This window comes from Corvus kubaryi, unplaced genomic scaffold (assembly GCF_017639235.1).
Source record: "Corvus kubaryi isolate FWS band 111438036 unplaced genomic scaffold, C.kubaryi_AGA036_p1.0 37266, whole genome shotgun sequence".
In the NCBI taxonomy this organism is placed as follows: domain Eukaryota; kingdom Metazoa; phylum Chordata; class Aves; order Passeriformes; family Corvidae; genus Corvus; species Corvus kubaryi.
Window position 1 is genome coordinate 8,947,934 of NW_024581081.1, and position 13,147 is coordinate 8,961,080.

Here is a 13,147-nt window from a genome sequence, read left to right on the forward strand (position 1 = left end):
GCAACTTCAAAAGATATTATCAGCTTGGGACTGAAAACTGCTGAGGATAGAACAACCAAAACGTAAAATGGGACATTGAACAGGATATCATGAAAATGTGATAGCAGTCAAGATACAAGTTTTGACAAAAGCTTGGTAAAGTCCTAAACTTGAAAGACTCAAGAAGAATAGAGACACCAGTGTGTCAGTAGACACTTTGTTTCAGAAGGGAACCAAATTAAGATATATATCCTCCAAATCCCAAATTATATTTCTGGTCCAACTTTCAAGAACTATAGAATTTTACCTCCTAACACACATCGGAAACCATCCCCACGATAACCTGCCTTACAGTGGCAGCTGAAGGACCCAGGAGTGTTGTAGCAGAAAGCATCTGGATGACAGTGGCCCTGTTGACATTCATCTACATCTGTAAAAGAAAAGATCAATCTCAGGTGACTGATGGACAAATCAGAGTGATGAAATAAAGTACAAACCTGCCGCATTTTCAGGCTCCTATTTTAGGGTATCTGATTAGACACACAGACAGCTCTTTGGAAGTATGTCTAGTACAGAAATGCAAAGGAGGAAAAAAAAGGGGAGGGGCGGGGGGGGAAGCATGCCTGTATTTTAGGTTCTGTATCTCAGCATTCTCCTATTCCAAAGGGTAATAGACATTATTAACTCGCACAGTATTTTAGACATATATGTCCATATTTCCCAAAGAAAGTGCTTAACATAGCGAGAGAAGTAGGATTTGGCTAGCCCTGTTTACAACATGTAGTTAGGTAAAGCTGCTCTCCCACTGCACTCAGACTGACATGAAACAGAATGTAAATTTTTTTACGTAGTCTGAGCATTTTGTGTCACCACCTTAGTAATCTAAATCAATACAGTGCAGACAGTTGCAGCAGACAAAGGTCTGCAGCTGCAACTACTGCAATTTGTGAATTTATCTCATCTTGGACCTTCTACAGACCAAATATTAAAGCGTGAATTCAAAAGTGAGGGGAGGAAAAGAGGAATGCTTAATTAAAAATCCTGCCTGAGGGATTTAAACTATGAAATTTCCTACTTGAAATGACAACTAAGTCATGACAAGGAGACAGCAAAGACCAGCCCAGCTGTGCAGTGAAGAGTATAAAAGCCCCACAATAAATGTTGCTACCCACCCTCGCAGGCATGCCCATCTCCAGAGAAGCCAGGGAGGCAGGTGCAGATGTAGGCAGACCCTCCGGTGTACACACACTGAGCACGCTGAGGAATGTCACAGTTGTGTGTGCCCGTCTGGCAGTGGTTTACCACATACTCGACAGCTGCAGGTTAAATGTGCAAGAGAGGAGATGAAAATCTGAACTTTCCTTGACAAAGTCTAAGCCTCAGAGTAAGTTCATATGAGAGAACAACATCTGTGAAAGATTACAGAAGAGAAAGGAAACAAGGAACTGAGGCTTTTTTGCTCTGGGGGTTGGGATTTTTTTTTTCCCTGAAATCTCTCCTCTCACTGGTGTTAGATCTTATTAGTGTTTTACAATGAATTGATTGTCCTCAGCACCTCACAGGTGCTTGTTAATATAGAATGGGGCAGAAAGGCTACCATAGTGACAGATCCTAATATCCATACCAGCTTTATTTATGAAAAGGAGTCCTGAATGAAGAAATGTAAGGCATCTCACAGAGCTACCTCACATGTTAGCTAAGTGGCCAGTTCACTGCACTGGGAATTATTTAGATGACCTGCTACACTAACCTAGCACTGACCCAGGGCTGCTGTCACTTGGCAATAAATAGGAGCTGTGACTCACTCAGTGGGAGATAAACACATTTGTCAACTACTGGAGAGATCTGGAACCAGACCCTGCAGCTTTTCATAACTCTCTCATGCTGACAGCAGTGACTCTGAAGGCACTGCACTACTTTGCACACAAATTGTTTCAGGAAGCTGCTGGAGCTCTGCCTATGCTTACCTGTTATGTCAGAGAACAGGAAAGGAAGCCATGGTACTTGAAATAGGAAGTGGTAAAATACTACAAAAATTTTGGGCCACAAAAATAGGGTGTCCAGTGTGTACATCTAGGAACAGACTTCCAGCTGCTGTAACAGAGGCTGCTGTAACACTGAGGCTCTCTTTACACAATTTTTATAAGGAGTTGACAGAGGGCCAAGACAAGACTCTACAACCTTCCTTTCATCACAGTACACAGACAGAAACTACCACAGTGTCAGCAGGGAAATAACAAAAATCTTCTATCAGAGCCATATCTGAAAACACTCATTTTTTCTGTTTCTCTGGAGGAAATGACATCATTGTTAGAATCATTAATACTTTTGTTTGATGGAGTAAGTTTTAGATGAAAAAATAATTCATTAAGAACAGCATTATAAATGCGTAAGGTAAGAGTTGGAGCTCAAAGAAAGTCCCCAAGTCCTCCGGTTTCTCATCCAACAAATAGGAGAACAGGATTTATTTACAACCCTCTACTAAAGCTACCCAGTGAATCACACAGCTGGTATGAAAAAAAAAGGCAGTTCCATAAAAGCTGAGTCAGAGCTGTTATCCCTGAGCAACTTGCAAAAGCACAGAGAGTTGCTATTGCCCCTTCTGGGGTTCAAATTGTCTGTAGGTTATAAAACCTTCTACTGTGAAAAGATTACCATGATATTTATTTTCAATCTGTTGGGAAACTAGAGTCTATCTTCCCTCTCTTCAGGCCTTAAAAATGCAATTTGGTTTTGGTTGAAGGAAGGGATCAAACTGAAACCCTTCAAGCTGGGCAAGGAATTACTTAGCACTTGCTAAAAGGAGAACATCAGCTTCATGGGAAAGTGGTAGAGTGAAGCTGGTGAGGTCATGGCTGGAGGGAAGAATGTTCTCTTTCAGGTCCAAGTCACAGAAGTGCAGTGCTGGACACAACAGAAGGAACATAAAGCTGCTCTTCCACATCTCACCCTATCCCTTCCAGTGGCCTGGGTAGAAGAAGCTGCTTTTTCTGCCTGTTCTGCAACAAAGGGAGACTTAGGGTTCACTGTGACTTAGGGAACAGACATGAATTGTAATTCCTACTGGAGCAGACAAATTTGCCTTGTGATGGAGTGTAATACACAGCACGCAAAGCCACAAATTCAGAGAAAGTAATGCAACTCTGCTGTAAGATGAAGGCTCCTCAGTCTTAGCTGAAGAACAGTCTTGGCTATAATGAGCAACAACCTGGATGCATTAGCTGATCAAAGCATAACTAAGCTTCCACCACAACAACAGTTGTAGTAACAACAGAAGCAAAAAGTCCTCAACTGTTATCGCTTATTTCCAAAAAAAAGAGGAACTTCCAGCCATACTGCAAGTGTATGGCTTCCAGCCATACTGGAAGAGTGTGTATACATTTTGTTGGTACAGAATTACTGTCAGGTTGCAAAGATAAAAATTCTAACAAAAAAAATCCAATCTCTATCCTATCCTGACAGCTGCAGCTCTAGAAGTAGAGTCATTACTCCTCTTATCTGTTATTTGTCATTATCCCTCTTCTATCTACCATTTGTGGATTCCTTTTTCCAAAAAGAATTTCTACAACTTGAGTGAAAAACAGGGCAAACAGGAAAAAGATAGTCCTTGTTAGGACAACCGTAGTCTAGCAAATATAGATTAACTCAGGCTTCCTCCAGAAAAAAGTTTTTAAATTACAGAAAAATAAACTAGTTCAGTGACAATTTCTGAATTTGATATGTAATGGTTCATTTAAAATCAACTAAAGAGCCAAATTGCAAAGATTTTAACAGTCAAATGATCTGCAGCTACAATTCCTTTTCATCATGATAAATTATCACTTCAGAATAAGTCTGCAGTGGCCAAGACACACTGATTTAGAACTGTGCACTATCTTGTCCAAGGGATGAATCTGTAACTAAAATCTCATCTGTTAAGTTGAACTCTAGATTAGACACAAGAAACAAAACACAAACCCTCAAAAAGCCAAAAGCACAGCACTTAGAAAACACAGAAAAAACCAGTAATCACAAGCTGCAGCACAAACTTCTGAATTCCACTCACAATAGAAGTCAGCACAGATTGGGAAGCACTGATTTCTGTCTCTGCTAGACACATCAGACCCCAAAGGCTGGTGGGCAATGCTTTTAAGAAACATGAAACTCACCAACACAAGTCCGCCCATCTGCCGCAAACTGGTATCCCTCGACACACTCGCAGCGGTAGGTTCCCGGCTGGTTGTTGCAGTCTGCATTGGTGCCACACAGCCCTGGCTGCTCTGAGCACTCATCAATATCTAGGATATTAAAAGGATTTTGGTTATTACAAAGATGCATTTGATATGCATGCCAGAAAACCAGAAACTGGGGAACTCCTGACTAATAGCAGTCTTCTGCACTTAGGCCACAGCTTGGACAGACCATACCTCCTAAGAGATATTAATAACCTGAAAATAAGTTTTGAGGTAACTGTGCCCTCAGCTAATCCACACCAAAAAGAAGAAAACAAACCAGAAGAAGCTCTATCATGGAATAATAACGGGAAGGCACAGAAAATTGGAGAAGAAAGAGGAGCCAAAAAAATTGCCGCCTTAAGTGATCAGAAGCAATGATAACTACTGGGGGAGCATGAACTCCAGGAAAGGCTTCCCATTTCATTATCCATATACATCTCTAATCCACTGCTGCACAACTCACAGCACTAGAGGACTGGAAGGGACAGTGTGATCCTGTTGTTTTCATTTGCAAGTTGATTAAAGGGTTGGAGTGGAAAAAGAGTTGTGCTTTGGGTTTAAAAAAACCCCAAAACTTGGTTAGGTAATAGGGATGACATATTTCATTAACACCCACTTTCACTGCTTTAAAACAAGTATTAGACCTGTGATTTGATTACAAGGCAAAACCCAAATACACTAAGAATACAGAGCTAGACAGAACGGGGAAATACAAGTCTTCTTGAACAGAAAAGGGTTTTCAAAGCAGATCATGAAAAAGATTATTTCAATGACTTGCACAATGACTCTGTCCGCATGTGCATTTCCTATTTCTCATCTCCCCTGAGAACCTTTAAACTAGTTGACTCATTTTAACCAGAACTTGCATTATAGTAGGTTTCTCACAACTAAGTTCCCACATGTTTTATAAAAAGACAAACTGGGTGGGAAAGATGTTTTGCAAGCTAGGAAAACATACTCTTCCAGACAGTCAAACTTGCTTAGTTTGATTATTGAGATACATCAGGTAGCCCAGCAACCCTCTAACCTTAAAACCAGCCTCTCAGGGCAGTTAATTTTGCTGGAATGGCTAATCCTGAAGGTCAATATACCACAAGGAAAATAAGTTCTACATGAGCTTTCGTTTCGCAACAAATGGAAGCCTTCTGATACCATAGCAAACGTTTCCATCTCCACGGAAGCCAATTGAACATTCACAGAGGAAACGATTTCCAGTTCCTGGACGGCACACGGCGTTGGTGTCACAGTTATGAGTACCAGTGTAGCAAGGATTCCGGTTAATATCTGCAGAACCATCTGGCAAGAGAGACCACATTTAGCCTTGATGACTCTGTCCAAGTAATAGCCCCCAGTTAAGGCCCAGAAGGAGGTTGCTTGTAATGCACATTAAACAAGGAAACATACTTTTGCATCAGGAAGAAAGGGACTTGCAGGTGGATAAGCAGGACACCAATCTTAGATATGTATTTAATAGCACCAGTATTCCTTGTTACTTGTACAAAGGACTACTGAGTTCAAAAAGAACCCCAAAAACCTCTCTGAAGAGCAAGACAGAAAGAAAATTCATCTTCCAGTCACTGACACTAGACTCAAAACATGATTCTTAACAGCTTGGTTTATTCATTTTAATTAGCAGAACTTTATTTTGTAACAAACAAAAGTGAGCACAGTCTGTTTTTATACTCATCTGGTGTGCATTTTCAAATTGTCTCTTTGCTTTCTTTCTGATGTTAGTGCAAGCTTGGATAGCTCATCCAAAAAAACACCTTTCATAAGCAGCCTACAATTCAAAGATAAAATGCCATGTTTCAAGATAAATTATAGAAACTCATCCATAGTAAATCGTATTCCACTCTTTTGCTCTCTTCTCTGATGATGCCAAAAAAAAAATTAATAGAGGAACTACAAATTAGGTAAACACCATACTCCACGCATACAAGTGGGAATAGATTCAAGGTGGTATATTGAGAGTATTTCAAGGAATTAGACAAAAACCCCAGTGAATTTCAAGAACAGAGCATCACTTAAATACTCTTTCTCAAGTAAAAATACAAATTCTCAACAGTTCCATTTCTCTTCTTCACTGGTGGATCTGGACTGCTGCTACCTAATGAAATTAATTAATCTTCTTAACAACCAGCTAGGACAGGCTATAAAAAATGGCTGACTGTTCTTAATTACTCACAAAAGAGAAAAAGCAAAATTTGCAATGGATACATACCACTGATGGGGCCGATGGAATTGCTCATGGCGTATCGCAGGATCTGCTCGTCTCTGTTGTACAGGACAAACACACTGTCCACTGAGAGCTGTTGAGTGGCAGGAGTAGAATAGTGGGAGTCATCATGGATGCACTCATCAAAGGAGATGGTCTGGCGCCACTGATAGGCACCCGTGTACGTGGAAGCAACTCCATCCCTTTCAGGTTCTGTCACTGTGTACTCCCTCGAGGAGGATGAAGTGATCACTGCAACATGACAGCAAACAGACTGATTAGAGCAGAGATCAAAAGCTCTCTGTCAAATGCTATCTGTAGACTTGGGATGCAGTCTGTGTAGTGCAAATAGGAATGTCAAAGGCAAGATGCTATAAAAATGGATGTATTTCCATGCAAAGGAATAAGCACTTGAGCACACTTACTCTGTTCTCAGGTATCACAGCTTTGAGAAATGAGTAATTTCATTTATTTTGACATGTTTTAAAAATTTAACTTTGTGGGTTTCCAAGTAATGAAAGGAAAATTCAACTCAGCAAACCCAGAGGTTCTTTAGGTGGATTTATATAACACATCTCCAAGATAAGGACAAGAGCCACCTCACCAGCCTAAACTACACCCACTTTTAGTTCATTGTAGGCTATTAGCCTTGGATTTTAACAGAGCCCTAAAGAAGCTGCATGTCTGAGAGCTCCTGTATGCTCCACAACAGTTTTCTATATTGGGAAAAATTGTGAACAAAACTCTTCAAGAAAAATATCTGGGCTTGTGGATCCTCCCACCAACAGAGAGGTCCTCAGAACACACCTGTATCACTCCACTTGCAACAGCTGGCAAAATCTGGATTTCTGCTAAGTAGGAATCCATTAGATACGCCATGGGGCAGTAGAATAGCAGCTGTTTGAGTCCTGGTAAATGAAATCAGGCCTGAACGACACCTCCCTCCAGCCTGACTTTACCTCCATGGGAACAGCATTTCTGCCACGTAGGCAACTGTTCTATAGAGCAGATACTGCCCAAACTCTGAAGTTGTTCAGCACAAAGCAGAAGCTTCCTGCTGCTTCCACTTCCTCCTCCTCCCAGTCCTTAACAACAGGCAAAGCACGAGGGGGCTCATCACTGGCTACCAAACCCAGACATTAGTGAATACAAGGCCATGATGATGCCACTACACCATTTCCAGCTATCTCTAGCAACCAAAAGTGCACCCTTGGAGCAAAGCGCAGTCTCTCCAGTATTCATGTGCACCAAAGGCTGCTTCCTCTGTACTGCTCTTTGGCACCTGGGCTGGCTGGCCAGCAGCAACACTCCAACCTCACTTCTTTTCTTTCTGTTTTGAAACACCCATAATTTCATCCAGGAAGAGGAAAGCAAAATAAGTAAGCAAAACAAGATTGCCCTGTAAATAGTGAATGAAGAATGGTTCTCTCAGGAAACCTAGGATCTGTGATAAAGGAATTGAGAGAGAGGAGAGAGAAGTATTGAAGAGACAATGTAGGAAACTGATAAGGGAATTAAGAGGTTCCTAATTTTCCAGTCAGTTGTTCAAATCCAGCTCAAATAATACTGATAAATGCTTGCAGAGTCATTGTAATGCAGTTTACATGAGACATAGTGGTAAATAATTAGTTTAGTCTGAGACAAGATCAAAGCTCACTTAATGACATTACCACAAAATTATATACACAGTACAGCTCCTACTAAAGGGCTGTGGACCTACAGAAAAAAACGTAGCAACTTGAACACTGCCATCAACAGCATAAAAACAAGGCCAACAAAAAGGGGAATCGAGAGTGTTTTTCAAACATCAGTTCAGAGAAAGTTAAACTTGTATTTTTTCAATGAAAAGATTAGAAATACTTTCATTGTCCCACTCAAAATCCGCCTTCTTTTGAAATCTTTTCCTAAGAGGCAAAAAGCAACTTTCTATAAGTCAAAGGGTCTAAATACACTTGCTAAAAAAGGAATAAAATAATGTTTTTCATATTGTCTTAGTCTCTGCTTTGTGCACTTTCTTATAATTTAATTCTTATGAAACATTACCAGAACTGGATGTGTGGTAGAGTTCGGTGTATGGCTCTATATGGACTGAGGAACCAGATGGGATCTCAGGTATTCTGCCCTCCATTTCTGTGCTGATAGTAAGGTGACCATGCTCATCAATGCCACTAAATTTCTGCTTTACAACCAGCTTCTCATTGTTGCGGAGAAAAGTTACTTCTGTTTGCCGTGTAAACTCGCCACCTAAAGAAAAAGAATTAGTTAAACACTAAACTAAATAGAGGTTTCTGATTCCTTCTATTCCAAATATTGTTTCTAGTAGATAAAATATAAATTACCATTGTTGGCAAGTTTTGATTTAGTGCAATTGCTAATGTCTTGCGTTTCTAATGAAATAATTTTCAGAGATATACTGATAATATACTTGGATATTGCAAGAAAATTTTTTTAAGCAGCGAACATGATAAATAACAAATAAACCTGAGGGAGCAGGGTTAAATTAAATTTAAAAAGAAGTTCTGGCTAAGCTAATAGTAGTAGGCCTTATCCTACCATTTAAAAGGACAATTTAGAGAAAATTTCCATTAGGAGTACAGGGAGTTAAAAAAGAATTCAAAATCCAGTACATCTGTTTCCAAATCAAAAACAAGTGAAGTGTGTGTTGTAAATTCCAGAACAAACTTCAAACATACCAAATCCAAGAAAATCCCAAACCAAAAAGTAGTCTTCAACTAAATTCATATTACATGTCCATAAAGGATCAAATTTTAAAAAGAAACACATGAACAGAACAGATTGAATCTACAGCTTGACTTCATTTGCACAACCAACCAGATTTGGCCTCAATCTCTTATGAAAAGCTCGGATTGTGAACAGGGGTTTCCCTCAAACAAGCTAACGGAGTCATTTGCATGTCATGCAGCAGCTGTTTCTGTAAAAGGTTTCAGACCCTCGTGAGGTCAGATTCTCATTTCTCTTTTGCTCTGTTGGTACAATCAGGCAATTAACATGTTAGACTTCTTGAAGATGTAGGAAAAGACTTTTTTAACAACTATGTACACTCTAGTAACAACTCCCCCCCCCAAACAGATTTTTTTAATAATCTCTTTCTTGAACAGAAACTGGCCAAGCCAATCTTCTCTCTAACACACTTAGCTCTTGTACACTGACAGTAAATTAAAAGGTCCATTGCCTATATATTGTAAACAAGAAAAACAGTGAGAAATTTGATTACAAAAAACCAATTTGCAGCTCAGAATAGATGTGTGCTTTTACCCTATATTGCTTCTAAATACGCATCTATTTTCTATCAAGACAGAGGAAAGCATAGCAATTTTGAACATTATTTTAATTTAGACGTTACCAGTAATGCTGAATCCATTTTTATATCCTTGCTGTTCCACAGCAAACATCCATCCTATGATACCTCCAATAGAGGCAAGAGGCAGTAGAGAATACCCCACAGTCTCTGGGATTGTGCTGATAGCAGTGTAGGCACGCCCTTGGTTCATCACAACATATGAGTGGAGATCAGTGTTCTCAAATACAACCGGAACAGGGTTATTTCCTACAAAGATTCTTCCTCTGACCTTCCCGTTGACTCTCTGAGGAGAACCTGGCAAATCAATACAATGCATCAGAACAAAATAACAGTTCTCTCATACTCTCCAGGGAACATGTTCAGAGTGTTCACAATGCTCAGTGTTTAAATAAATGGCAAACAAATACTCAGAATTCAACCAAGAAACTGCCATGTGTTCACTTGCTTATGTAGGTGCATGCATGTGTGTTGTCTTATGTGGATGGTTAAATGGCCAAATTTGCCTGAAGAGATGCCCTTTATCCTCATTAAAATTCTGTCTGAAAGGATAACTCCGTAACGCTGTTACAAGTATACCTGACAGTAAGTGGCAGACAGAAACTTCTTTTTAAGATCACATTTCATATCGATACACACTGAATGCAAATTTGCTCATTCCCTATTAGAAGACTAACACCATTAGTCATTAGAATAATTGACCTGTTATTCTAACCTATTACATTTCTTGGCTCTGAACTATTGGCCATGTTGAAGACCGTCAGTGTTACACAGAAGTAGCTATTTTGGATTGCTAGTTTTTTGTATACAATTTCCTACATGGAAGTTTAAATTTGATTATCATCAGATCCTTCTTTCCTTTCTATGGAAAATCCAATTTTATGAACTGAAAACTAAGTATTAGGTTTTGCTTTCCTGGTTTACAAAAGCATAGTCTTGCAGTAAACTATTTGAGTTGTTGAAATGCATCTGTACTCTGAGGCAAATCACTATGAGGATTACAAGTGTATACATAAGAAATTCCTTTATGGATTTTACATGGGAACAAAGTTTAAATGGGTATTTAACAAAAATCTGGCAGATCAGCCCATTAGAAAAGCAGCTTAAGAGTCAGACAAAGAGGAGCCATGCTCTTTGGTTCGACGATCAAAGTTAATTTGTTCATCACTTTGAACTGTCCATTTCTAGAGTGAGGACCATATCAGATTATAACACGTTGGAACTTCATGACTAATTCTAGGAAATACCACTGGATGTTATGCTTTCTTTTAAATGATGTCAGTTACAGAAGAGTTTATTTTTTCTAGAAAGTAACATTGAAATGAATAAAGCATGTAATTAACCACTCAAAAAAATTTGCTTCACTCAAAAAACCACAGCATTTTAAAAAACAGAGCTCACTGATTAAAATACCTTTCACTATATCTTAGTGATAAGTCTTTCAAAAAGTCTTTAGCAGGACTTTTTTGGAGTTGAATGCAGGTCACCTCATTCAAGAACGCTGTACATAATTGTTGCTTATGTATCTAAATTTCAAACCACTTACCTTCTGCTACACATTGTCTGCCATTTCCTTTGTAACCAGCAATACAACTGCAACAAAATCCGTTGGGATAATCCTTGCAAATAGCATGAACAGAGCACTGGTGATGGTTGTTAGCACAGGTCTGTTGGACATCTGTGTGGTAGCGAAATACTGTGGAAAACAAGACCAGACATTTATACTTCATGTCATTACTGTGGTATTCACATATCCCTGGACTAGTTTAAAAGTGTCTCTGGACTCACTTGATCAGATTTTCATTTTCTCTTCACGGGAAACAAACTATTGTAATTGATATTGGCTAACCTTGCAATATACAACTGTCTACTATTTCACAGAAAATATCAGGGCTTCTGCTGTTTAATTATTTTGTTAGAAAATCGTTTAGTTCTATTGACTTCAGCAGATCTATATTAATACAGATAAGTTGAAATTCTTGTCAAAACTAAACACACAGTAATTTTATCTTGTCCTTGTTTCCAAATCAAAACAAACAGGACACTTTCCAACTTTAGAAACAAAACAATTAGCACAGTACCCAGCACCATGCAGCAACTGATGCACCCTGCAATCCTAATTGTTTTATCCTGTTACTTAATGGAGATAGCAATTCTCACACCTGCTTCAAGAAACAATTAACATCTGGGCAGTCAGTCACACTACTCCGAAATTTCTAGAAATGCTTTATCAGAACTTAGAATTGCTAATTCCACCCTTCTAAGACCTGAGGCCATGAAATCCTAGCCAAAAAAATTTATGACAGCTTCTATTCCCAACCTTTATTAAATCACCTGTATTCAGAAACACATCTGAGAAAGGCCTGTGAGCTTGACTAGGGTAGTTTACTAGACTGACAAGATCTGAATCTGAGGTGACATCCAAGTTAACTACCTCAATGAATAACACAAACTTATAACGTGTCCAGATTTTCAGATATGAAACTAATGAGAAGGAAACATTATTTCTTTTGTAATTCAATTCCTTTCACACGTCTTTTTTGCAGCGTATCCATGTTGGAAGCAGCTGAACTGTACAAAAGACCTTACCTATTCCAGTTTCATCAAATTCTTCCACATCTATGACTTGGGGTGGCTGTGGGGGGAACTGCTGGATCCGAAACTGGCGAGGTGGAGCTTTTGCTGTTGGGAAATTTTGAGGACTGTAAAAAGACTCAGTTGAAGGTGTTTCTGTTACATCTTGGTATGGAGTCAGAAAGTCTTCTGCAGCTAGCCGAGGAACACCGTACGTGACAAGGTGCTGATCCTCTTCAGTGCTGTCCGTACTACTTGTGACATACTGCTGAGTTATTTCAGTGGAGCCGTAGTCGGACATAAAGGGCTTAGAAGTCATCTCCTGGTCCTCTTCATTGGACTCTAGGCTCTCCAAAACATTGCTGATCTTGGCAGGCACAATACTGTCAGATGAGCTACCAATCTCAAACACCCAGACACCCTGCTTCCCAGCATTGCTGCTTCTGTCAAAGAGAAGCACATGCCAAATAAAGCAAGTTGTGTGGTATTTCCAGCCTACACACAATGTTACCCTTCACTGAGAAGCACCAGGACAAAACTGCTTAATTGTCTTATCTACATTACACACTTACCTACAGGTACAGTTTATTCAGCTGTAAAACACCCTTGACAGTTTGGGTAACATTTTTTTTCTCCTCACCCACAGCTCCGTTGAGAATTTCTAGCTTTCTTGTCTCCAAAGCAGTAGGAACAGAGGGAGATTTTAGGGCCACAAAGATCTTGCTACCACTTACTAAAACTTTCTAACTCTTTCCCTTTCCTGCTTGTTCACCCTTTCTTTCAAAACCACAAACAAACACACAGAAACAACCTGCCTAGGACAGACTATGAAGAATTGAAGACTAA

At 39.5% G+C, this 13,147-nt stretch overlaps 1 protein-coding gene across 1 annotated transcript in view; it reads right to left on the bottom strand.

Annotated features, from left to right (window-relative positions):
* NID1 (nidogen 1) overlaps positions 1-13,147 on the bottom strand; it is a 43,768-nt gene that overhangs the window by 22,140 nt on the left and 8,481 nt on the right. Inside the window, exons 4-12 of the mRNA XM_042025292.1 lie at positions 12,317-12,744; positions 11,274-11,423; positions 9,773-10,024; positions 8,452-8,652; positions 6,415-6,660; positions 5,346-5,489; positions 4,128-4,256; positions 1,152-1,295; positions 287-409 (exon numbers count right to left, since the gene is read on the bottom strand). Coding sequence (XP_041881226.1) covers positions 287-409; positions 1,152-1,295; positions 4,128-4,256; positions 5,346-5,489; positions 6,415-6,660; positions 8,452-8,652; positions 9,773-10,024; positions 11,274-11,423; positions 12,317-12,744 — 1,817 coding nt within the window. The remainder of the gene's footprint in view (positions 1-286; positions 410-1,151; positions 1,296-4,127; positions 4,257-5,345; positions 5,490-6,414; positions 6,661-8,451; positions 8,653-9,772; positions 10,025-11,273; positions 11,424-12,316; positions 12,745-13,147) is intronic.